This window comes from Lichenostomus cassidix, chromosome 8 (assembly GCF_008360975.1).
Source record: "Lichenostomus cassidix isolate B80296 chromosome 8, HeHo_3.0, whole genome shotgun sequence".
NCBI lineage: Eukaryota > Metazoa > Chordata > Aves > Passeriformes > Meliphagidae > Lichenostomus > Lichenostomus cassidix.
In genome coordinates this window covers 23,262,263-23,288,695 of record NC_139489.1, presented here as the reverse complement: position 1 = coordinate 23,288,695, position 26,433 = coordinate 23,262,263, and the positions used below count along the sequence as shown (strand labels likewise).

General features: G+C 50.6%; 1 protein-coding gene across 2 annotated transcripts in view; it reads left to right on the top strand.

The window, feature by feature from the left end:
* The window catches only part of LOC146434082 (transmembrane protein 121), a 35,570-nt gene extending 17,251 nt beyond the window's left edge, over positions 1-18,319 (top strand). Inside the window, exons 1-2 of one of the 2 annotated variants that reach the window (XM_085068392.1) lie at positions 9,544-10,751; positions 13,277-18,319. In XM_085068392.1, the coding sequence (XP_084924518.1) occupies positions 13,912-14,850 (939 nt within the window). In that variant the 5' untranslated portion in view covers positions 9,544-10,751; positions 13,277-13,911 and the 3' untranslated portion in view covers positions 14,851-18,319. Of the gene's footprint in view, positions 1-9,543; positions 10,752-13,276 lie in introns of those variants that run through there. The other variant, XM_085068391.1, reaches the window with a different exon arrangement.
* The last annotated feature ends 8,114 nt before the right edge of the window (positions 18,320-26,433 follow it).

Genomic DNA, 26,433 nt, shown 5'->3' with positions numbered 1-26,433 from the left:
GCCTTTGTCACTCTGCACATTTTTCCAAATTACACTGGCTTCCTGCAGGCCCTGTGGGGGGTCAGGTTCCCTAATGGATGTGGGTCGTTCTCCCAAGGATCAGAAATAACACAGAATGGAGAATTTTCTGCTATTCTGCAGAGTCAGGTAGTTGAGCTAAGTAGGGGCTGGCGAGAATCCAGTAGCAGCTTTTTAATACACTGTTGGGCTAAACTTAGAGGAGAGGATGAGCAGGCTTGTGCGATGCTTTGCTTCTAGTGGCATAGGATTAAATTACCATCCCATTTTACTTCATATTAGTATGCAGGGATATGGAGAGCCAAAGGCAGCAGCTGCCAGCAAAACCCTGTTGGCTGCTGGGTGCTCTCAGGCAGTGAGCTGGTTCCTGGGTAAATTGGGGATGCATTGCAAGAGTCAGGTTCAGGGCCCACAGCTGAACACTACCCTACCATGGATTGTTTCATTTTAGGGTTTTTTCCCAGCTAGATAATGAAAAAAAAAAATCTGTTTTCTATTATTTTCAGTGCAGTAGAGGAGCAGAAGGTGGAGTGGCCTTGCTCAGTTTAGACTTCATGAATCATTTCCATGTTCCTGATACGTAGTGTTTGTACCAAAAATGGAGACTTTTCCAGGGACTGCCCAAAATGCGTAATGCTGCTTCTTGCTGCAGGATCCCAAAACACTCACAGCTGCTCTGGGTTATCTCTAGCCCACAGAAATGTGTATTGCTTGACACTGAGGAGCCTCCCTGTCTCTGGAACCCCCCATCACCAAACAGAAGCTGCAGATATAAACTCTCCATGTGCTGACAGAAGAAATGACACCTGTAATGGGATCTTACCATCTACTATCACTTCTAACAGGCAATCCATAACCTTGCCTGCAGCAGATGCTGTCTAGCAGGACACAGGGATAAGTGATGGCTTCCTAGGAGCTGGTGCTTGGTGTGGCATGTCTGTCAGCTAGCAGGGAGGGGACAGATGTGCCCTGTGTTTAGTGCACCATGTTCCTTCTTTCCTTCCTGCTTATCTGCATTGTTTTCTTGCTGATGATGCTCAGCTGGCTGCTGTTGGCCAAACCATGTATGAATGAACTGGAGGGCTGGCTTGTTGCTCAGCAGAGAAGGGGAATCCCAGCACTAGCAGCAATCTGAAGTGGCAGATTTGTGTAGTGATGAATGGTAAGCTGTGTTTCAAGACCTTGTTTGAATTTACAGAAGGGGTGTGTTTATACACATGTAATTCATTCAGCGGAAAGCTGGATATAGTTATTATTTAGGCATAAACTGGAGTAATTCAACACGGCACTGTGTGTGTCCTAATCAGTTTAAAGCCAAACTGAGATCAAATTAGTGCAAGCCTGACTCTAGCTGTGCCCTCCCCATCCTGCCATAGCCTGGGTCCTGAGGCTTACAGGGTGTCCTGCAGGGTGTAGCTCACACAAACATCATGCAGAATGTCACTTGTGCTCCAGCTCAGGGGAAAAAACACCAGCTCTCTGCAGTCTCTTCTACAAGTGCACTTGAGTTGTTTTGGAGTGCAGCACAAAGAAATCAGCTTTCCATGGGAAGAGAACACAAAGATGCGCCCAAAAAGCCATAGGTGGCTCAGTGTTTTTTGAGTAGGAACACTCAAACCAGTGTGCTTCTCATCCCTGCAGGACCAGGGGAGGTTTGGAGGGTTAGAGGACCTCCCATCCCAGCCACAAGGCCATATTTGGTCTCTGGGCTCACACCCAGTCCCTCTGGGCTGCATGGGACATGGGGACATCCCTCCAGGGAGGAGCTGAGCAGAGTGGTGGTTACAAGGTACAGGCATTACCTGTATATTGTCTGCCTAATTACACAGGAATTAATCATCCAGAATGATTTATTACTTCATGCAAGTATGTAAATACAGGGAGGAGTTGTAATGCACAGGGACACAGAGCACACAAACACCCCTAGAGTTGTGCTGGTGGAGGATCCCCTGGGTCTCCCATGCTTCCAGGGGGATGTGGGCTTCCAGGAATCCTAATGAGAAATGGTTCCCTAATGAGGCCACAGGAGATCCCATGGGAGAGCATTGGTGGTCCGAGCCAGAGGGTGGGAAAGGAGAGGGAAAATGGTAGTGCAAAAATCAGTGCAAGATGCTGGTGTCATGCTTAGGGAGGGTTTCCAAAAGCACTTTCAGAATGCAAAGTAAAATAGCAGCTGATTGCAGGAGCACTCCCTGTGGCTCTGCAGCCAGGTGGGTTTTCTGCCAGCCCAGCAGTGGCCCTGACTGCCACAGCCCCCAGTCTCCCCCAGTCTCCCCAGATCTCACCACTTCCTTAGCAGGGTTTTATCAGTGCCAGTTTTGTACAGGAGGGATGCTCTGCAAACACCAATTTTCCTATGCCTCTTGCAGTTGAAAGTTTGGTGAGAAACACCTGCCAATCACCATATTTCACATGTTTTCTCTGGAAAACTGGGAAATGTCTGCTCCTTTCCACACTTTATCCCCACTTTCCCTGGCATGAGCTTCCCTCCCACTGAGGGAGAATGTGCATGATGACTTTGTGACCATTAGTGAATGAAAAAAGGTTTTATTACTCTTTCTTTTGTGTGGCATCAGTTGGGAATGAGGTTTGAATCCTCCTCCCCTGGATCTATGTTTTCTAGCAAACCACTTCTTTGTTCCTCAAAAGTCCACACCATTTGCTACTTTAAAGTCAATATGAAGTTAGCAGCAGAAGGGAGGAGGAGGAGGAGGGTAAAATGACCCCAGAGAGAAAGAACATAATTCTGAGGCTGAACAAAGCATCCCAGGATGGCTCCTAACCATTATTTGTAGTTTTTTTTATTGTGCTCAAAAACCCAAGTGAAAATGATCAAATGGTGGCCAAACAGAAATAATTTATATTGGATTTTCAGCCTGCCTGCCTGACCAAAACTAACTTGTCATTCGGACACCTCTAACAGAGAGCAGCCCCAAGGAGAAGAGATGCTCCTCCTTGCAGATCAGCAGCAAGAGACCTTTCTGTGCACATTTTGATTTAAAATGCAAAAAATGAGAATGAAAAATTAGTCTGCTCAGAGCACATTTAGGAAGGAATGACTTCAGAAGTTAACAATTCAGGGCAAGTCTCCCTTTTCAAAAGCTGTTTCTAAATTAGCCATTTTGGGTCAGTCTCTATCTCTCACCCTCTGAATATCCCTTGTCCCTCCCATTTCATGGAGGGGAGAAAAACAGTTAGCTGTTCCTCACCCTTAAATAGCATCTTTCAGCAGCTGGCTAAGCTGCAAAACGGATTAGCTTTGCCTTACAGCTCTGTACACAGCAATTTCAGGCTTGCACAGAAGTTGCATAGCCTTTCCAAGCAAAACATTTCCCGTGAAGCCCTTCTGGGGATACCAGGGGATAGAAATGAGACTCTGGGGCAGCAGCACACTGGGGAGCAGGGATGAGGCACGCCAGGCAGTGGGAGATCTGCTCCCACATACAAGGCTAGCACCGAATGTGGGCAGGGCACACTTTCATCAGGAAAGAGGAGGGAAGTAGTCAGCCCGAAGGCTGGCAGGGACCCTGGTGCTGGGAGCCTGGATGCAGGGCTGAGGAGGTGGGCAGAGTCCTTGAGCAAGCATGTCTCCCATCCCCAGGCACCCTCAGTTGTGGGTGCAGGGCTGTTGGAAGGGCTGGTGGCAGCTCCTGGCACATGGGACAGCAGTGACACTCTCACATGGGGATGGTTTAAGCCCTCGCAATGGGTAAGGGCAAGGCAGGTGCTCCCACCAGGGTGCTGTGTCCGAGTGCTTCATCCTGCTTTGCTCCTTCTCCAAGCACCAGCTTTTAAACTTGCCAGCCTCCCCTTCTGCAGGGCACCTCACCCAGCCACATGCATCTGGCAGGAGCTAAATTGCTCTTTTTATGGTAGGAATTCACTCCCATCACCTGCTCTGGCCGTACTGTCCCACACACAGCGTGGCTGGAACAGGAGCCCTGGGATGTGCTGGCCTGGAGAAAGTCTTGGAGAGTCTAGAAGGCAGCCTCTGCCTTCCAGGGCCACCCAGGGAGTCCAAAGTGTCAGCAGCACAGGGATAACCCCAGCCCAGGGGCCCTAATGCCAGTGCAGATGCCAGCCAGTGATTTCATGGGCAAAGCACATTCATCATGAGCCCTCTCCCCAGCTCCCCTCCTCCCTCCCTCCGCAGAGAGACCCGAATAGCAAGAGCCTGCTTTTGAGGTTGGAAGGCAGGTTTAGAATTTTAATGATATCCTGTATCCCACAGCCTTTCATTTGGGGAGAAACCGCTGTAAATGACCCATTTTTCTTCATATAATGATAATCATTACCAAGAGGAAAATGAGCACTGAAGCCAGGCACAAATGCAGTCACATAGTAGATGGGGTGGCTGATTCTGACTGGCAAAATGCTACATGGAGAAATATACCTTTTATACTTAGAAGGAACATAAAGATGTCTTTAAACATGCATGTAAATTTGTAACAAATAAGTCACCGTGGCTTGAAATGGGAAGCTAGAGAGAGCAGCCATAAATATTTTATCTCTTTGGCAATAAGCTCCAGCGCAGCAAATTGTCACATCCTCCTGGGGGAGAGGACGCAGGCTTGTGTTGTCGGATGGGGAAGGCATCTCCCAGTTTCCGTGCTGCCTCCATGCTGAGGTCCCTCCTCACCTGGGAACTGGCAATGAGGAGCCTGGGAGTGTCCCCACAGTAGGGACAGGTCCCCTGCTCCAGCCCACGTGTCCTCCCCTGCTCACACTGCCCCACAGGCTGGCATGGCACATGGGTCCTTCAAGCAGAGATCCTCTGCAAGGATCAATGATTTTTTTTTAAGGTTTTCTTTGCAGGAGGGAAAGAATTTCATTAGGAAGGAAAGTATGGATGATCCTCCTGGGGAAGGTGATGGTGCCTTCATCAAACACACTCCTTGAAGTTCAGATCGAGGCATTTGCAGCCCTGACTCTGTGACATTCCAAGCTCTGCTGAAGCACCAAATTCAGCACCCAAAAAATGCGCCATGGAGCAGAGCCACCATCCTGTCTCTGTGCTTCCAGGTGCTCGAGCAAATATGGGGACCTTGGAAGTAATTTCCCTTTAGAGTGGAGATCAAAGCCCAGCTGCTCACTGAAGATAGCATTAGGCTGAACACACTGCAGGTTGCTGATGCTGTGTGAGGCTATGAACAGGAGGTGCTGTGATGACTTGTCCTGAGGTGAAACTCAAGGCACCTCATTTAGTTCCCAGACTTCAACCTAGAAGTCATCAGCTGCCTCTGAAACCATGGTGTTCAAGCACCTAAAAATTAAATTAGGTGTGACCCAAGGAAAACCTACAAAAAAAAGGATTGATTGGGAGAGTGAGTCCTGATCCCAGGTAATTGCTCTCTTCTGGAGCAGCCTGCAGCAGCCCCTTGGCCTGGCTCATATACCAAGGATGGAGCTGCTTAGGTTGGTGAGTGATATAAGGAGCCTGGTCTCTGGGTGCTGGAATTGAATTAGACATCAACAAGACAGATTTTATTAGATTTATTAGATGGCAGGTGGAGAGAAGGCTAGAAAGCAGAGGAAGAGAAGCGTCTCCCCAGTGACCTCTGGGCTGGCATTATTTTTCTTGCACTGCGTCAGATGGGTGCAGTGCTCATCTCCCAGGTGATGCCAGAGCAGCAGCAATCAATAATTAACATTGGACCAGCCTTGCCAAAATAAATTCAGCAAGTGTATGGCAAGGCAAAGGTCCCTTGGTTTTACAAGTTACCCATCACTTCTTCCTTGTGTGCTGTCCCTGCATTTCGAAGGTTTGAGGTGAGATTTGAGCTCAGAAAAATGGCACAATGTTCTTGGTGAGCCTTTTGCTGGGGTACACCCTGCTGCCTGCTCACAAGTCACTTCCCTGGGGAGCAGAAGAAGCTGGGATGCCCTCTCATCTCCTGGGGAACTGGCTCAGCTCTCAATGCACCAGGTTGAGCAGCAGCACGCCTGCTTGCAGGGCAGCCCCAGGCAGGGCAGATGTCTGCCTTCAACCCGAGGGAGCAGCAGCAGGCCAGATGTCACCAGAGGAGGAGACCTGTTGTCACAGGAGAGGCTCTGCCTCACCAGCACCTCTGAGGACCAGAGCAGGAAATAAAGCCTGTGAGAACCAGCCAGGCATCATCAGCAGTACCACCTCAGGGTGGCTCAGGAGAACAGACAGCAGCAAAATCACCGCAGGGAATATCCAGATCATCCATCTCTGCTGCTGGTTCATACAGAGGTTGAACCCTGGCACTGCTGGTGGGGCTGAGTCCCCACTGGGCAGAGAGTGGCTTTGCCGGGTTCAGTGGGAACCAACAGACACAATCTCCTTTTGTCACAGCCACTAGGCTCTGCTTCTCCATTCCACCAGAACAGCCAGCAGCTGTCTCCTGTTAATGAAGAGCAGAACAATTGCTCTTAATCAAAGGCCAGACTGATGGCAGCAGCAGCAGCCTGCCGAGCTCATCCCACCTCCCCTAACCCTGTGCTCAGGGCAGAGAGAATAACAGGGGCATAATTGTTTCTGTGCAATTGCCGCCTGGCTGCAACGTGCCACCACAGCCTGGCAGCAGGGACAGGCTGGAGGCAGCTCCCAGGGAGGGCAGAGATGCCACTTGCTTTATGGGATCTGATTGGCCTCCAGAGGTGATGCTGCTCTCCCCAGCTCTGTGATGCTGAAGCCAGCCCGAGCACCCAGGCCCTCTGCCTGCTTGGGGACACAAGGGGACACAATAAGTGTTCTTGTGGCAGCAGGACACACACAGTCATTCTTGCTGCCCTGCCACCCTAACAGGGTTGGTGCAGGGCCTCCCAGAAGTGACTTGAGTGCAGAAAGTGCTCAATGCCTTCACTATCGAGTAGAGCAGAAGTCTCCAGTGTTGTAGTTTGAGAGTCAGACCCCTTGGTCCTCCCAACTCTTCCCGTTGGAACTTGCCCTGCTTTACTTGCATCAGGCACTTGCCACCCACAATCTTTCCTTGCAGCATGTGGGTGAGGGAGGAGATGAGAGGTCCCTCACCTGCTGCCTCAAGTCTGACAGCCAGGCTGGCCCCAGGCCAGAGGAACCAGCAGGTGACTCTCTGCCCAGGACTCTGCAAGAGCCTGCAAGCAAGTCCCTCATCCTTCCAGCCATGACTGCAGAGTCATCCCTCTCTGGACACCCTCACACAGGCAGGAGGTGCCTGCAGATCTCAGATGCATCTTCCTTGGTAGATCGCCAGAGTTCTGCCCCAGAGCTTCCAGCAGCTCCTTCCCCAAAAGCCTGTTTTTAGCACCAGGAAACTCCCAGTACTCTCACATTTATAGCTTCACGCTCCAGTTTTCATTTTATTTTAATTAGCTGATTCCCTCTCCCACCTGGCTCTCGGGCACCTAGTGAATTGGATGAGGATGCTGGGAGCAGCAGTCAAGAAAGTTTGTGCCTCTCTGCCAGCACCCACGAGAGTGAGGACAAGGATGAGCAAGCGCAGGGAGCTTTTCATCCTCCATCTGTAGGGATTTCCAGTAGGCAGTGGGGGAAAGCATCTGTGTGAGGGTTCTGCTCTGGCTCCATGATTTCCTTTCCCCCAGCACTGACAGTGTGGGGTTATTTGAGGACACGGTTGTGAGTCACACACAAAAGTACATCCTCAGGCTACTGAAATCAGATCCAAGTTTTATGCTCCTGGCCTGCCTTGCTCCTGGTGTTCTCATTCATGCCTCTTGGCGGCACAGGAAAAATCCAAGCTGTGGTCTTTGTGTGCAGGTGAAACTTGTTGACCACTTGAGTGAGGCCTTTCTCTCCAGCAAGGCACCAGCAGAGGTCAGAGCCGGTGCTGTGTAGCTGTATTTTAGCGAAACAACTTGTTCAAGTTGCAGGTGCACTGTCAGCCCTGCCATGCCTGGGGCAGGAAGTCCCTTTGTTCCCAGCACAAGGATGGCACAGCTCCTTCAGATGGAAGCAAAACAGTTTCCCAGGCAGGGGACAGGACCTTCCTGGGGAGCTGGCACTGCTGGAGGTGACCTGACTAGGGGACAAGCGAGGGTGTTGGTTGTACCTACGAACCCTGTGGGGTGGGCTGGGAGCATCCTGGAGGAAACACATAAAATCCAACAGCATCTCAAAAAAGTGGAGAAAAAGCCTGGAAAACAAACAAAAAACCCCCCAAACAAACAAACAAACAAACAAAAAAGAGAACCTGCACTCCACAGGCACTCAGCTCCATGTGCATCTCCCACCATAGCAAACATACATTCAGACAGATGTTCGCCAAATATGCCCTTTTTGGCAACAAACCAACAAACTGTGGGGGATTTTGTTGCTGTAATATCTGGGGTTTGGTCCAGATTTAGATCAAAATCTTGCAAATGCACCTGGTTTGGAAATGCCAAGAAATTCCGCTGCAGAAATGTTTTGCTGGCAAAATGGTAAATTATTTTGGTAGAATTAAAATGTATTATAATTTTGTATTTTACGTACAAGTCAAAATGAATCATTTACCCTCTTTAACTATTTTTAAACACCAGAAAGATCTGAAAAAGCTTTTTTTTTTCTTTTTTTTTTTTTTTTACATATCTGTCAAATGTCAAACTCAGGGTGTTTGTGAATGGAGGGATGTTCCTAGCAGCTGCCTGTGTCAGCTGGAGGGCCCTGACAAGGATGGCTGTGGCAACAGGACTGGGAACAAGAAGGCCATCCATCCATCCATCCATGCATCCATCCAGTGCAGGGCTCTGTTTTTGGCAGGCAGCATTTCCCCACCCCATCACCAAAGTGATGTCATTGAGAGGGTGGTTTTATTTTCTTTCCTACTCAGGCAACAGTTCTGATACCTTCTGCTTGTGTTTGTTTTTGGGAAAGCGGGGTGAAATGAACCCCAGAGGGGACTGAGGGGGTTTGCAGCATGGGAGCACAGTTGATTCACTCACTGGTACCAGCAGGAGCTGGTTTTGTCTGACGTTGCATTGTTTATTTTGAGCAGGTTCTAGGAACAGTTTGCAGCTCTCTCCCCGTTTCTTGATGCTTGCCTACACAGTAAATTATCTGTAATCATTAGCAAGTGGGCTGCTTCCTCCTTCAGACACAATTAGTGGGCAGGGTCCGGAAAAATCTTCCTCAATCTCATTTCCTTCACAGGATGCACTTAAGAGCCCGGTACTGCCTCGGAGGAGGCAGGGCACAGCCGCTGCCCAGAGCGACCTTCCCTGTTCCTCAGGGTAGGAGCATCTTCCCTCTCTGAGTCCCCAGGGACTGCCCAGGGCTGGGAAGGGGAAACCTCAGCCTGCAGGTCAGTGAGGCTGAACCAGACACTGGCACTGACTGGCAGTGAGGTGAGGCAGGAACATGCAATGGCTCGGGAACGACCTGATTTAGAGTTTTTTCTCGGTCAGAGTAGAGTTTGCCCTGCTGTAAGCCCCATCCTGACATGGTGCACGGAGTCACAGGTAATTCAGGGTCACCCTGGAGACAGGGTGGGCACTGCCAGGCAGGAAAAGGGCTTGGTGGAGTAGCAGCTCTCGAGGGGGCTGAAGGACTAAGTGAGGGTTTGCACTCAGGAAAGCTGGAATAAATCAAAGCAATTAAAGTGCAAATGAAGCTTTAAGCGATGCGGCATCCTAATTACCTGGGAAGCGCGTTGTGTATACTTCTGTCTCACTCCCTTTTTTAAAATAGACAGAATTCAAATTACATAAATAATTTAAATTAATTTGCCAGGTAGAGCTGGGCTTTGGGAAGCGCCTGCTGGCGTTAATGAGACTGTTTTGCCAGTGGCTCCATGAGCCCTCCAGGCTTGTCTGCAGAGTAGGAGATGGGATTTGTGTAGGGATACCGGCAGCTCCTGCAGCCTCACAGCTCTTGGGTGTGGTGCCAGGGGCTGAGCAGAGGCAGGAGAGGGTGCAGGAGGGCACTGTGATGGGTGGCTGTGGGTTGCAGGCACCAGAAAGGGCAGAGCTAGCAGTAATTAATCACAGCACAACGAGCCACCGGCATCGCAGGGAAAAGCACAGTTTCATTTTCTTCCAAACTGCCTGGGCTGGTGGTGGAGCAAGGCTGTGACTGCATGTCCTTGGGTAACCACAAGTGCTTTATAGCATCCTGGAGGGCTGGGAAAAAGAAGTGCAAGACCAAGAAATAACTTCTCAGACAGAGCAGAGGCACCAGAAGAATAGGACAAGGGCTGGCTGCACCAATGCTGCTCCCTTTCCTTCGGTGCCAGAGCAAGCAGGGCAGAGGTGAGAGTGCAAAGCCTGCCCTTCAGTTGGGTTTGGACCCATCTGTAGGACCCCTGAGTCTCTCCAGGAAATCAGCAGACCCCTCCATTCCCACTGAAACCTCTCCTATCCTGCAGGGAAGCTGGGAAAGGGCAGGCTGGGCTGGGAAATGGGGTATTCCCAAGCACACCCAGAGCTGGACAGAGGATGTGCTGCTGCTCCCACCCCCTTGCCATGCCCTGGTCTTCACTGGTGGGGCTGGAGGCTGCCCTTGGGCTGTGCCTCATCCACTGGCCCCATGCTGCCTTGGGTGTTACTGAGGGCTCACTCCAGTGCAGTGGAGCTGTTTCTGGAGGGTAGAAGTAAAGGAGAATAAGCAATTAGGGATTCAATTTTGTCCTGCTAAGGAGGCCCATAGTTGCCAAGACTGAGGCATCGCTGCAGTAGCTGCTTGTGGGAGTCCTGGCAGCAAGCATGATGCAGAAGCTGTTAGATCCCTTCCCATAGGAAGCTGCCAGCCTGGCTCACTGACATCCATAATGCTCCAAGCTCATTATGTTCAGGTGAGCTGCCTTTTATTTGCAAGAATTCCTGCAGGAAGAAAGTTTTGTGAATGCTCGTCTAAACAAATATTTGCCTCAGATGTGCTCTTGTGGCTCTCTGACATGCTTATTGTCTTGTTTACTCAGCACAGTTCTCAAGCAGTTCCTGAATGTACTGTCAGAAGCGGTCATTTAAAAGTTACAAAGTAATGATTGTTTGAAAACTACCTGCTGTGGCTAGCACAGGTTTTTCCCATGAGAAATTTTCTTGTGTTTTATAAATAAAGATAAAGTTTGGATGTTGTTGGAACAGTGTCCCAGAACTTGGGCAGTGCAGGCCTGGCCAATCAGGCCTGGGGGAAGGCTTCTGACTGACCAATCTGGGTGACTTTTGAGAACTCTATATATGTGATGAAATCAAAACAATAAAGGTCATTCCTTCTTGCCACTGAGAACTGGTGCCTTCATTACTCTGCTAGCTGCTCAACAGCGACAGCCTGCCTTTCTCTAATAGTCCTTCAAGGAGAGTTTTATGTGCCTCCTTCCCAACAGGATGGTCAGGCATCACTCAAAAGGGCAAGTTCTGCTCCATGGATCTGCAGAGAACTCCATATTTCTCTATAGCACCAGAGCAGCAAGGGGTGGGGAAAACACCAGCTTTTGGAAAATAAGAAGAGCTTGCACTGCAGCAAGTGCTTGGAAACAGTTAGCAAAAGGCAAGAGAGGTGCTCACCCTGGCTAATGTATTATTTGACCTGGGAGGAAGCAGTGCTTGAGCCTTGTGATTCATCCAGGCCCTGCAGTCCCCTTCCTCCGCTCTGAAAGGTCACCACAACAAATGAACGTGTTTGTCAAACCCAGCTTGAGCGGCCCTGAGCCCTTCAGGAGCAGAGGCGAGGGAAGTTTCTGCCATTTGAGCTTATTTTTTTTGCTGAAAACGATCTGCTCCGCACTGGTGGTTAAAGACTTCTTGGCTGCTGGTGTTAACACCGTGAATTCACACCTTTCAGTGCCCTGGGTATTCTCCGGGAGGCAGGAAAGGCTTTTCTGTCTGCTTTCATGTAGGTGAGGAGAGTTTGAGCTGGGAGCTGTGCCTTCCCCCAGCTCCCCAGACCACATGAGTAACTCACAGGGCAGAGGGGCAGGATTTACAAGCAAGCTGCTTCCTAACCTTGCCGTGCTGTGATGCAACCCACTGCCCTTTAAATAACCGCTGTCTTTTGAAGGCATAAATACTCACAGGGTGAAAGGAAAAAAGCCACTATTCCCTCCTGAAAGACCTAATTTATCTGGAATTATCTATCCTTGGCTATAAATCCCCTGTAAAACTTGGCATGAGTTTTAAGGCATTTACAGCAATGACTGTATATTTTTATCCGAAACCTCGAGAAAGAACAAATTGAAGCCCCAAATGGCAGCTCTGAGACGTTGCAGAGAGCCACGCTGGTGGGAGTGGGGCTGCCTGGGAAGCACCACGAATTCCCACCACATCTTTTTGGTTTCTTTCTGAGCAATTCCTGCTTGAGAAGTTATTTTAACACGCCAGTTTTCCTTGCTGGCAGCAGACTCAGAAGAGCATCCTGAGGGTCCTTGTCGCTGTTGAGCCGCTAGCAGAGTAAAGAAGAACCAGTTCTCAGTGGCAAGAAGGAAAGACCTTTATTGTTTTGATTTCATCATATATATAGAGTTTTCAAAGGTCACCCAGATTGGTCGGCCAGAAGCCTTCCCCTAGGGCTGATTGGCCAGGCCCGCACCGTCCAGATCTTGGGACACTGTTTTTAATAACACCCAAACTTTATCTTTATTTATAAAACACAAAAAGAACTCTCATGGGAAAAGCCTGTGCTAGCCACAGGTCCTGGCTGAGGCAGCAGCTTTAAGTGCCTTGCTAATGTTTGCTGAACACCACATCCTTGCCTGCCACATCCTTTGGAAATCAGGGCACAGGTACACGTATCCCTGCTGTCCACCTACTCAGGCACAAGGCAGGGCTGGCTCTGACTCATCTGACTTCCCACTTTCTCTTCTTTGTTCTTCTTGTCCCCCTGAAGCAGGAGAGAATCCAGCTTTTATTTAAATGAGGTCCCATAAACGTAAGCAGCTGCAAAGTAGGACAGGTTTTTAATGGCTTACACCTCCTTGGGCTTGGCTTCTTCCCTTCAGCCTCTGGCTGCGATCATGGTCTATCTTCATGTGAGCAGTTCAATGACAGTTTTGAGTGCACTGGGACTTACCTGTTCATTTCTGGGAGGAAAATAACAAAAATATCAGAAACAGAAAAGATTAACAAATTAATTAGGCAAGCACAGCATGGCGAGAAGGAGCTGTGGCTGTGAGCAGCTGAACCAGTGCAGAAAGCTGCTGGGACCTCATGCCACTCTGGGGACAGCTTTGCCCTGTCCCCGCTGTGCCAGCCCTAACCTGGTACCTGATGGGAGATCAGCTCATGCCACTGTGTGCTGGGAGCTGAGGAGGCTGTCACTGTCACCATTCCATGGTCAGCACACAGAGAGACTCTAACGCTTGTTCTCCACTATCTCTTCCAGGAATGGAGGAATGCATGTACAGCTGGGAGCAGCAGGAGACCAGCGAAGGCCTGTGGGCATACGTGTGAAGGTGATTCCCTGTGAGGACACAGCAGGACCCCTCCAGACCCTGGAGGAACGTGGGGTCTCTCTGGGAAGAGGGACAGCTCCCCTTCTGCCCTGCCACCTACTGCATTCCCAGGGATCTATTCCAGGATTTGGGGCTTGGAGCCTGGAGGCATATTAGTGCCATAGGATTGCTGGAGAGCCTGACAGCGATGGGGGACCCGCCACAGAGGAGGGACATTCCTCCAGGAGGCCCCGCAGAGCCGTGAGCCCTGGCTGCTGGTGGCGGAGGGTGCCTGGGGCTGGGCTGCTCAGCCAGCCCTGGGCTGGGGGCAGAGCCGCGCTGCCTGCAGGGCACAGCCGCTGAGGGGCGAAGGGCCGCCGTGGGGTCTGCAGGGCCAGCCCCGAGCCCTGGGACAGCGGCGCTGCCGGCTGAGCCCCTGCTCCTCCAGGCACCTCTCCCTGGGGTGGCAGTGGGGGACAGAGCGGCCCTCGGTCCCTGGGCTCGCCGCGGATGTGCCCCCGCGCAGCGCCGGCGGGAGCGCTCCCCTAGTGCCGGCGCCGAGGGACGGAGGGCCGCCCGCCTCACCATGGTGCTGCCGCCGCCCGACAAGCGCCACGTCTGCCTCACCACCATCGTCATCATGACCAGCATGGCCTTCATGGACGCCTACCTGGTGGAGCAGAACCAAGGGCCCCGCAAGATCGGTGTCTGCATCATCGTGCTGGTGGGGGACATCTGCTTCCTCATCGTGCTGCGCTACGTGGCCGTGTGGGTGGGAGCCGAGGTGAAAACGGCCAAGCGGGGCTACGCCATGATCCTGTGGTTCCTCTACATCTTCGTGCTGGAGATCAAGCTGTATTTCATCTTTCAGAATTACAAAGCAGACAAGAAGAACCTGGAGACGGTGGCCCGGAAAGCTCTGACCCTGCTGCTCTCCATCTGCGTGCCGGGGCTCTACCTGGTGCTGGTGGCCTTGGACAGCATGGAGTACATACGGACCTTTCGGAAGAAAGAGGACTTGCGGGGACGCCTCTTCTGGGTGGCCCTCGACCTGCTGGATATCTTGGACATCCAGGCCAACCTGTGGGAGCCACACAGGACCGGCCTGCCCATCTGGGCAGAGGGGCTCATGTTCTTCTACTGCTACATCCTCCTCCTGATCCTGCCTTGCGTGTCGCTCAGTGAGATCAGCATGCAAGGGGAGCACATCGCCCCGCAAAAAATGATGCTCTACCCCGTCCTCAGCCTGGTCACCATTAACATCGTCACCATCTTCATCCGGGCCATCAACATGATCTTGTTCCAGGACAGCAGGGTCTCCACCATCTTTATCGGCAAGAACATCATCGCGATCGCCACCAAGGCGTGCACCTTCCTGGAATACAAGCGGCAGGTGAAGGAGTTCCCGCAGAATGCCATCGCCCTGGAGCTCCAGCAGAACTCCCTCTCGCACAACCAGACCATCCACAGCGCACAGGGCATCCCCCACGAGCCGTCGCCCACCAGCGAGATCCTGGACACATGAGGGATTCCCCAGCCGAGCGTTGGTTCAGACGGCCCCGTGCCGAGCAGAGGAGGGATGATGCTGCTTTCTTGCTGCCCGGAGCGAGCACGACAGACAAATCCCGGCAGTGAGGGCTCTTCTAGGCACAAAAACACCAACTGCGTTTTAATTGAGCTATGGAGGGTCCTCTAGACGTCTTCATCTCAGGTATAACCCTAGGAGTCCACCAGACAAACCAAAAGGACTTGCAAAGGACCTGAACCAGCTGACCCTCTCTCCCACTCCTGCCACCATCCTCCCCTCCCGAGCAAAGACCGCTAAGGTTGCAATGTCCCTTTTTACTCCCCGAGCACCTCACCTTTACTCCAAGCCTGGATCGAAGATTTTGTTACTGGAGACCTTTTTACGGAGTGGGGACAAGGGCATAGGGGTGCAGATTGGGGGGGAGGGTGGGACGTTTGAAGCAGTAAACCCTGTGATCGTAGATGTCTCTTCTCTCCAATGGTTGTGTTTACAGTTTCCTATTTATATCAGCTCTGGGGACTCCGGGGCTGCCCTGGGGGCCGGTGGTGGGCAAGAGCAGGGAGCCCTGGAATGGGGAGCAGGGCTGGGGGCCAGCGTGGCTGCCCTGCCCCGGGTCCAGGGGACTGAGCCTCCACCAGCGCGCCGCGCCGACTCTGCCGGGAGCAATATTTGACGAGCTAAAGCTAATCTAATGCTGGTGTTTTATGTATTTCATTCACTCCGAACAACTCAGCACAATATTTCTATTTTTAGAAGGGTCCCTCCCTCTCTCTCTCCCTGCCATCGAGAGCCTTCCTGCCTGCAGCAGCCGGAGCAGCCTCCCCAGCCCTCTGGCACTGCTGCTGGCAGGCATAGGCACCCAGGAGGGATCAGGAGCAAGGATGGCAATGATGCATTTCACTCTGGCATCGAGCGTTTATAAAGAGGGCTGCTTTCCACAGCTACTATATTTTTAAAATAAATATTAAAAAAGAAAAAAAAAGAAAAAAAAAACCAACCAACCAACCCCAAAAAAAGAGCTGGGAAGGATGTTCTGCCCTGGGCAGGTGGCTGGGCTTGCGGCTGGACTGAGCTGGGAAGGATGTGCTGCCCCTGGGCTTAGGGCTGGGCTGGGCTGGGGTCTCCTCTGCAGGCATGGGTCGTGCTGAGGGGGTCAGCACGGGCAGCAGGGTGGGAGGTGAAGGCCAGCCGGACAATAAAAGCCCCGTGAGAGCAATGGCTTCTGGTGGTCTCTTTTCTGCCAGCATGGGGAGGGAGGGGATCAGCTCCCATACAGCCCAAATCACCTGTCTCCTCTTCTGTCCACCTCCCCTGGACTCCCAAGTGCCATCCCGAGGTTTTGTGCCCTGCCCTCTTTGAGCAGTGGGTGCAGAAAGGAAATAGTTTTTCCAGCTGAAATGCTGCCCCAGGGCTGGGTGCATCTCAGCTGCCTGAGCCTGAGGGAAGGCACAAGGAGGCAAGCAGAAAACCTGCATCTCAAACATGGTGAAGTGGGATATTTTTGCTTTTTCTAAACAAAACATTTCATTTTGAGGAGATGGAATAAAATGCCTGGTGCTGTTTGCATTTCTCTTCCACATTTTCCCCAGGCTCTGCTCACTGAATCTGACCAAAATCCACAGATCATTTTAGTTTCCATCTTCTCAGCCCATCACAATCTGTCCAAAACATTTCAACCATCCCTGATCCAGACTTCCAATTTTAGGTCCAGGCAATCAGAGTCTTGCTTGGCCATCCTGTCATCCAGGGATAACTCTAACGTTAATTAAATCCACTGAGAATTAAAACAATATCTTTGCCAACAAAAGTGAGTTTGCAAAAGGTTTAGCCAATTGGAAAAGTTTCTTCCCCCCTTCCCTCAGGGAACATAAGAGGAGCTGGGCAGGTGATTTAAAAGGTATTATCAGAAATTAATTAAATTGCTAAATTATTCTGGAATACCTGTGGAATTACATATTCCATCTCTGCTGGTGCCATTAAAATACATGCGATTAGCATCAGTGCAATTAACTCCCAAGTATCTAATAACATTCTGCTGCTCTTTTAGGTAATTAATTTATAAGCCTTTGTTTTATAGCTCTTCCCCAGCACTGAGCAGAGGAAAACCTTCAGAAAAACCTCTGCCATGGGTGTGTGCAGCCCAGGGGCTGGGATGTGCCAGCACAGCATCAGGCTGAACCCTGATGCAGAGATTTTTTATCCTGGGGATAAAATCAGTGATCTGGTGGGTTACTCTGACAGGTTGTGTGTAGTTTTGTTCTGTCTCACCCTGATAGCTAGCTCTGCATCCATACCTTATTTTGCAGTAAGTTAATATTCCCTTGAGCCTGATCTGTCACTAAGGTTGCTTGGGGGAATGTCTGGCTGTGGCCCCAGAATGGAGCCTGCATGGAAAGGGAATATTGCTTTCTTTATCCTCCTGGTCACATAACCTCCAAGAAGGTGTAGTATTCCCCACAAGTTTTTTTCCTGAGGTTGCAAGACCCTGCTTTCCACTTCTGCCATGGGGTTGTTGTCCTTGTGGGGTGGGGTGTCCCTGTGGAAGGGCTGCACTAGGAGCTGGAGTGGGAAGGTGATATTTTGCTGTGGGCAATGAGAACTAAAGGAAACAATTAAAACTAAATAGGCTGGAACCGAGCAATTTTTCAGCTTTCCGCTGAGAAGAGAAAGAGCTCCTTTGTGAACAGTGAAATCCTCCTGGCAAGCTGTAGAATCCCACCTGATGAGGCAAAAGCCACACAATCAAAATGCAGAAGGGATGCAAATTCCGTGTCCTCCAGTAGAAAAAAGGGGATGGCATCCCTTGGTGACATTTGAAAACAGGCCATGGGCACAAGGGAGCTGGTGGTGCTTCAGGGACCCAACTGGCACTGTCCTACCTATGACCAACCCACTGGGCAGTGCTGAGGCTACACCTCCTTCCAAGTGACCACCCCTGGAGGAGCCAGGTCCACCCCATAGCTTGTAGGGGACACCAGAGTGATGGCACTGTTTGGAGACGCAAACCCAAGCCCCTTTGAGCCTTTCTGTCAGGCTGGTCCCAAAGGTGAGCAAATTGCCCCAGTCCTGCAGAGGCACAGAAGAGCTGTGATCCCTTGCTGGGTAGTGGCAATGGGTTAATTTGATGAGGAGAGAGAGACTGAACTTTCATACCAATAAGTGTTTCCCTCCCACCTGCCCCAGATTTGCTGCCCTTTTTTAGCTCAGGCCAATGCTGCAACAGGAAACAAAGGGCATGTGTCCAGAACACCTTGACAGCAATCCCCATCCTCCTGAATTCCTCCTGCCCAGGAGCTGTGGCAAAAGTTTAAATTTCACATCAATTTAATTCTAACTGAATGCCCTGAATTCTTCAATTGTGTCTGTTTTTTAGGTCTGGCATCCTTGAAGGATAATATCCATTTAAATTACTGATTTGGGCTTGCTCATTTAATTTCATCTTAATAAAGATTTTATGTGGCTTTGACATATTCAGTGTCTCGAGTGTATTGACACGGCAGCCTGAAGAAGCATTATGACCATAATGGCCCAAAAAGCATTAAAAAGACCCTGGCAAGGTTTATTGATTGCCCTTTTTTATAGCTGCTTGAAGACAAAGACCAGCCACAGGGAAGAAAGAGTACTGTAGTTTGTTTTTATGTGAGCTTCCCCGATGTTACAACAAAAGGCATTTGCAGACAAGTCTCTGCAAGCTCTTCATCAGGACATGAAGAAGCAGCAGACATGTTGCTGGGATGTTGTCAGGAGGGTGATTTTAAAGGAAAAATTCTGCAGATAAGCAGAAAAGTCACCTCCAAGGAGGGGATGTCAAAGTGTAAATAAATAAATAAGTGGTGAAGATGCCCAGCTCCTCCCCACTGGTGTATCCCAGAGGAAAAGGCAACCTGCCTCAGTGGGGACTTGCTGTAACATTGTTGAAGGAAAGGGCAAATCATCTGCCAAAATCTGCCTTCAGAGCTGTGGGTTTCCCTGTGGGCTCTTCCCAGCTGATGTACCCCCATGTCTCTGTGAAAACACAAAGGCATTATGGTCATGGCATGCTAAGTGCAACAGAGATAAAAATTAGTGGAACGATTCATTGGCAAGGTAGGAATGTTCCTGAGATGGGAGAGCAGCATGATTATCTGTTCATGGCCAACATTTGCATACAGAGATGCACCCACGAGGCCCCTGAGCAGCCACCTGCCCAATTGCTGATGGGAGGATTTCTTTTAAAGACAATTTGCTAATTGCTGCCGTTTCCTCCAACCCAGGCAGGGGTGCCTTCTGTTCAAAGAAGTCATGCACCAAGGAGGAAACCTGCGGCACCTCCACCTGCATGGCCACAAGATGATCTGCTGGGTGATGCCAGCATAGGCTCTGCCCTCTGCACCAGCCCAGTGTGCAGGAGCTAGCACTGAGCTCCTGCCTGGCTTTTGGGCAGGGCAGAGGGAAGGACAAGAAGCTTCCTGGTGTCCCAAGAAGCAAGCCAACAAAACACATCCAATGGGAGGTGACCAGCGCAGACTGAGGTCCAAGGAAGGACCTTCCTTCTGCACCCTTGAAGAGATTTTGCTGTGACACCAAATCAATGTTTCGTGCCATAAGGCCAGCAGACACGAGGTCTGCAGGGTGCTGTTGCCACAAAACCATTTCCTATTTCCTAGTGCCTTTATATGGCTGTAGGTGAATGATCACCCTTGCTTTGCTCTCCAGGGCTCCCCTGCTTCTTCAAATCCGCCATGAAATAGCGACTCATTGCTCACAAAGCTGAGGATGCTGAGAACCAAAGTGCAGCACCTCGAGCATGCCAGGCACATCCTCCTGCATCCCAGGTGGGCCAGGCCAGCAGTCAGCTAATAACCCAGCATCCCAGCTCCCAGGGCTCAGCACATGAAGCTGGCTTTGCCCAGCAGAATAAATACCTCGAGCAGAAAAAGGCACTGTTTCCCTTTTCTGTGCTGGTGCCAGGGAGAGCTTAGTATTCAAAAACTGTTTTCAGATGTTTCACTTCACAGCTGGTGAATGAACTCAGAGAACTCAATAAACCTCTTTGTAAGACATTATCTCTCATTAATCTCTCAAATGAGGCTGGCACCTGGAATTGCATAAATCTTTACCTGCACATTGTAGTAAACAGGGGAATGGGCCATCATCAGTAAGCATGTTATACTGGGAGAGTCTCAAAGAGCAAGTAAAGAAGAAATCCTCATAAAATTTTCCTTCTGATCTCCTCCTGGCAAAAGCACATCAGATTTTGGAGGAGATGGATCCTTGGTGAAAGAGATTTTAGCAGGAGATAGGACAGCAGAAAGGCCTTCAGCAGTCTGCACAAGTTTGGGGAGAACTTTCTTTCCACTGGACATCTCAGGAAATATCCAAAGCTGCTCAGGAGCAAACTGCTTCACCAGGACCTCCAGCTTGCAGATCCCTGCCTGATCCCAACTAGCTGCTTTGGATATGGTGTGATTTCTGTCTTATCATTCTCCCCAGCAGGAAGCTGGACTGGATGTGCTGGAGCACACCCTGCACCTCCAGCAGGTACCACCACACTTCTGCGAGTGGGACAGAGGTATCAAACCCCTTCCCTGAGGCAGGACAGCTCTGAAAAATGTTTGGAAAGCAGAAGGATGATTTAGCAAGTCTTGAACAGCTTGATGCAGAAATAGCATCCAGAGTGTTCTCCCCTGCAGGGGATTTTGAAATTTATTTGGGCATCCTTTGCTTTGGTGCAACAGATGGTAGGGAGGCATGGTGGCCTGGAATATTAATGCTTCCTCCAGCATCCTTGTCCTCAGAGCAACTGGCATCTCCATGCTTTTGCTGAGCATCATGCAGCTTCATCTCCTGTCTTGAGATGCTCTTCCCCCATCAGCTGGGAATTAAAATGTGTGGCTCTGTTCACAGTGGCCCCCTCAGGGATGGGGCATTTTGCATCAGGAAAGCTTCAGGGCAAAGGCTGGGGCTGAGAAGCTAGGATGTGGTTATGGCAGGGATGCCACCCACTTTACCCAAATGGGAAAGTAAGGAAAATATAAAAATGCAGTGAAGCAAATCTGTTCTGTGACTGTAACCACCATACTCCACTGGAAAAGGGTATTCAGCCTGGATTTTAAGAGTTGTCTTTTATTGATGCCTAATGTTCCATAACCAGTGTCCAACGAGGAGCAATTAAGCATTTCCTTAGATAAAATGTATGTCTTCAGGCAATAACCAGGCAAAGGCTCTTCCACTGTGATGTCAAGATATAATTTTGTACCACGGAACCAAGTGTGTCATAAAAATCCCTCTGCTCCCATGCAGTGGCTGCCCTCTCCTCATTCCCTGGAGTGTGTCAGAGCTGGGGAGCACTGCATGACTCAATTTTCCAGCTCCTAGCTGGGTAACCAAGGCTGAGCTCAGCCTGATGTGATCCTTCAGACACCTCCACCTGACAGGCTGTGGGATAGGATTGTGAGCCCTTCAGAAAGGATAAAATTATACAGCTCCAAAGTTTAATAGCACAAGCCCTGGCAATCACACAGATAAATTTAATGGTGACCACTTTGAGACCTGCTGGCTGAGCTGTAAGATTTGATGACAATGCTGAGTAACACACCAGTCTTTCTCAGAGCCAGGGAGGCCTATAAAAGCCAGCAGGATGGACACCAGCATTTCAGCCCTCTCAGCTCTGTGTGGGAGGGAGCTGCCATGAGTTTTCCACCTCTCAGGCATGATGCTGTCAACAAGCCAGGTGTTTTCTGCTGGGAAGATGATGCCACCAATCCAGTGGCTTGTGCCATCCCTGCTTTTGGGCTGCTGGGATTTCTGAGCATTGTTTCCCTGGCTGGCTCTGTCTGGCACACTCATCTCTCTTCTACCTCACACCTCTGTCAGGCTCTTCCCAGAGGCTCTGCTTGATGGAGTTCTTCCTTTATTTTTCTTACAAGTAGAAAATTATATCCATACTATTAAGTGCAGAGAACATGAGTGCTGTGGGGTTCAGGATTTAAAAGGCAACATGTGCTCATGGCACCTGTGCCTGTGCCATGCTAACACTCACTCCTTGATTCTTTTGTTAACAAGAGCAGTACCAGGCTCAGGGCACATGGACTCGCAAAGAAAGGGATGTGCTTTAATGGCTGGCTCTGCTCTTCTTCTGTGGGTTCATGTGGGGTGCTGGAAACGTTGCCAATGCCCACAGCCAGCTAAAACCTGGAGCCCTGGGAAGAGATCAGCAGTGGTGATGGTTATGCCCTGGCTGCAGCAAGTCTCCTTGCTTCCAAAACCCAGCCTTTCCAAAGGACATACCCTGTGCATTTGCTTTTGTCAGGATCAAGCTTACAATAGGTTTCTGCTGCTGCTTCTTTTTCCCAGCCATCCCACTGAACACCACCCAGTAGCCCTTATCACATTTTCAGTCTGTCCCTGGAAGAAATCCTGCCCTTCTACTTGAGCCTTGCCACAGTGACCATTTCATCCCTGCTTTCTTGGGCTGAGCAGCTTGCCATACCCATCTCCTCCAGCCCCAGCCTCTGGAGCCCAAGGAGCACAACAGCCCCAGGAGGGGTGGGATGAACCCAGCACAGTTTTCAGGAGCAGGGAAACAAGCTTGGCATTTAATCTGCTGTAGCCTCAAGTAGGATTTAGCAAAGGATCTACCTGTAATTGTTGGTGCCTAAAGGACTATTAAATATGTCCTTTAACTGGTTTCTGAAGGACTTGTACTATTTTAATAAGCATCTCTAGAAAGAAAAGCTCTCTGTGAAGCATTAGCTTTGAGATCCAAAAGCAATCTCACTAACATACAATATCAAGCTTGATTGACAAGGCCAATACCCATAAACCATGCTGATTGACACTAATTAGCCTGCCAGCCTTTAATTGCTTCTGATCGTGTTCTACATCGCTCTGATTAAAAAATTAGCCCCATGCAAAAAAAAAATCAATGCAGCAGGGGGTGGTTTGAGATCTCAGCTGGGCCCCAAGACTTCACACTGCCGTTGTTCACAGAGCATGGACACATCTTTTCAAAGGGACATCACAGAGCAGGAGCAGGCAGGCAGGGAAGAAGCCTTTCAGCCTAACCTTTAGAACAAATCCCTCCTGCTCAAGGTAGGTTTTCGTTGGAGGATCCCAAATCCTAGAAGAGGGGGAGAGCAGCTAACCAGGCAAGGTGAAGCCTGCAGTGTTGTGGGGCAGCAGGAGCAGGGATGCAGGCAAGACTGAACTGAGGAGCTGACAGGATGCAGGCCAGGCTGTCCCTTGTCCCCTGGGAATCACAGCCATGATTCCCCACAGCTCTGAGACTGGACCTGGATCTCTTGCCACGGAAGGGCAGGAACACACTTGGCAGAGAAGCCTTCTTTTCTGAGTCTGCCATGATCCCTGCGGATACCCTGTCCCTGCAACTGCCCCTCATGCCCGTGAGGATGCACACCCACCATGCCACCTTCTGATCCTTAGAAAGCCTGACCTGGATCCTGCAACCTCTTGTCCGGCTTGGAACACTAACCATGGACAAAGTCATGCTGTTTTCTTCTGTCTCTCCTTCCTTCTCATGTGACTGCATTTGCAAGTACATCCCACATGCTCCTTCTCTGCTGCTCACAGGATGGAGGATGGCAGGGCAGGCTCCAGCCCCCTTTCTGCCCTCCTGCTGCTGCCCACCTCACCCCCTGGCATTCCAGGAGTGTGGCAGCTGCAGGACCCAGGGAATGCCTCCCCTGTCCTACTACTCTCACTCCCCCTGGATAACTTTCAGGAAGTTTTTCACATCCTCCAGAGGCACAGCCCTCCTGTGGGCTGCACAGCTGGGGACAGCACGTTTGTCCTTGGACAGCCACTGGGGCAGACACTGCTCCATCCCACACTTATGTGCAGGCTGGGAGCATCCTCCCTTTTCTCTTTGCTTTCCTTCTCTGCCACTCATGATTTTGCCCAGCCTGGGGCTGGCAAGCAGAAGGGCTGGAAGGTGGGCCAGGAGATGGACACCAGTGCTGAAGAGCAGCCTTGGCCAGGAAAGAGGGGATGAAAACGTCCCAAAAGACATCCCAACCACTCCTTGGTTCTTTGCAAAGCCAAGGACATCCTGGGGGTTCATCACCTCTCCCCTGACCTCCTTTGGATGCCTACAAGCCAGAGCTGAGGAGCTACGTGAAAAACACGGTTCCCATGGCAGCCAGCAGCAGCTCCCAGACCAATAAAAGCCAAGATATGATCACACTCTATTAGTTTGATAATATCATTTATAGTTGACTTAGAACCGCTTCCCATCTAATTAAAAGGGAGCTGCTTGAGAAAAGCGCAAGAGCAGAAAAAGGCAGAAAGGATCCTTGCCCTGAGCTCCATGCTTGTGCAGATGTCTTGTTGGTGAATGGCTTTTTATTTCCCGTTTCACATTGGAGCTAATTTCATCCATCACCAGAACCAATGTGATTCATGCCCCCAGCAAGAGACAGATGCAATAAGTAAGCATGGAGTGGGAGGGGAAGCACTGCTTGCTACAGCCAGTGTCATCTGGAGCTCCTCTTTTCCTTAATTACACTCCTCTGTCTCCTGGGTTTTTCAGGGGCTCGTGTTTCTGCAAAGTCAGGGAAAAGCAGGCAGCAGAAACACAAAATCCAGCCCAAATCCTCCTCCTCTTCCTCACTGCAAGCAGGCGAGTGGAGGGAAGTAGGGGTGGCACAGCGCTGGCTCAGCAGTGCTGCTTAAAAGTGTTCAGCTGCAGGCATGGGAGAGGGCATGGATTCCTCACAGAGACGTCTCCTTGGCAAACTACCGATTTTTGCAAAAAACAAAAGCTGCATTTTCTCTCACAGCCATAATGTCAGAATTCCCCAGAATGCCCCCAAGTAGGAGAGGAAAGGGAGCACTTGATTATGAAAAGAAGCAAGAGCTGACTGTGTCCTATTTTCCACCTGTGGACTGCATTCTTGAGGGAGTTCTCAGCTGCTGGAGCAGTCTGGGCACTGTGTTTGCTCTCTGAACTCTGATGAACAGAGACCAGATCAGTGTGTGGGCTGGTAAATAGCCACCCACTCCCCCAGGCTGTGCTTGGTCTCCTCTGCTGGAACTGGCAAGGAACTAAAACACATTTGGGAGCTACCTGGAACTAGCCTTAGTTGGGAAGATAAATGAGGTTCTCCTGAATTTCACAGAAGCTCTGCACAGCTTTGTCAGAGCTGGAGCAGTCCAGCTGCTCTACTAAAGAAGTCATGCTGGGCATGAGCATTGCTTCTTTCACAGGCAGCTAATTGCCAGAGCTGGAGAGGTGCTCGAAAATATCTGGAGGATGTAGGTCATGCTGAAGAAGGAAACGCAGAGAGACGGGTCCTTGGCATTTCATGGCCCCACGGAGCTGCTGCAGCCACAGAGGGCACTGCCTTGCCTTCCTCATGAGGGGATGGAGGGACAGCAGGCTCTGGAGCCTGCTCAGGCCTCACTGCCTGTCAGAACTGCTGGGGGATGTTTGTAAGACTGGGGACATCACAAGCTCCTGAGTTATTCAGGTGCTCTTGAAAGATTTTCCCTCTGTCCCTGGGCAAAGGTGCTGGAAGAACTTCCAGCCTGGAGGATCCAGAGCTGCTGCAGCTGGCTGAGCTCCCTCTCGCGTCCCAGAGAGTCCCCAGGGAATTCCTGGTGCTGTGCAGCACCAGCAAGGAGCTCCTGTCCATGCTCCCACCTGCCAGCTGACCAGAAAACCCCTCTGGCCAGCAGCATTCGCAGCACAGGCTGCTTTCCCTGCCTGCCCCTGAGGGTTTGCAAAGGACCTGGCAGCACTAATCATGGCTCTCCAAGAATTCCAAGAGAACACGAGCTGCTGCTTTCCTTTAGGACATGTTTGCTGGGACACTTTGCAAGGAGAAAGGAGTGCAGAATGCTGAGGGTGAAGGGGCAGCTTGCACAGGGCTCAGGGACATGCAGGAGAGGGGAAACAGCAAAAGCTCTCAAAGCTTTCCTGTGGTGTCCACCCTGTGCAGGGACCCATGCAGGCCACAGTCTCTGCAGACTGGGCACAAGCTCTTCCTTGCTCTCCCCCAAATGCCTCCCAGGGGATGGGGATTTCCTCTGAACAGCACTTTCCCCAGGTAAATTATGGAGTGCAGCATCCTGCTGTCTGTCTTTCAAGGTGATCACCAGCGTCTCACAACATCATCACTCGGCTGCTCCTGCTGCACCTATCCTTACAGGTGAGATTTTCTGGGCCATCAAAGCATGCAGGGCTGGCCAGGAGTCCTCATTTGGAGAGCAGAGACCTGCTTGCCTTTCAGAGCGTGATAATAGAGCTGTGAAATTTCATCTGCTTTATTCCGCAGGCAGCCTCCAGCACACTGGTGTTCCCACAGACTGCCAAGTTGTCTGTTCTCACACCACATTAGCTGTGCTCATTGCAGGCTCTCACCTCTCCTTGTGAGCACCAGAATCTCCCTGATGGATGCAGGATCTGCTCCTCAAAAGTCAAGCTGCAAGCTCTGAGTGTTCAGAACGCAGGCTTCACAAAGAGCAGTTTTTCTAGGTGTTAAATCTTAATCTTGCAGGCTTTGCATCTGCCTGAAATTCATGTCCCAATGAGTCTGTCCCTGTCAGAAAGATGCCACTGGCAGCCTGTGGCTTGTCCTC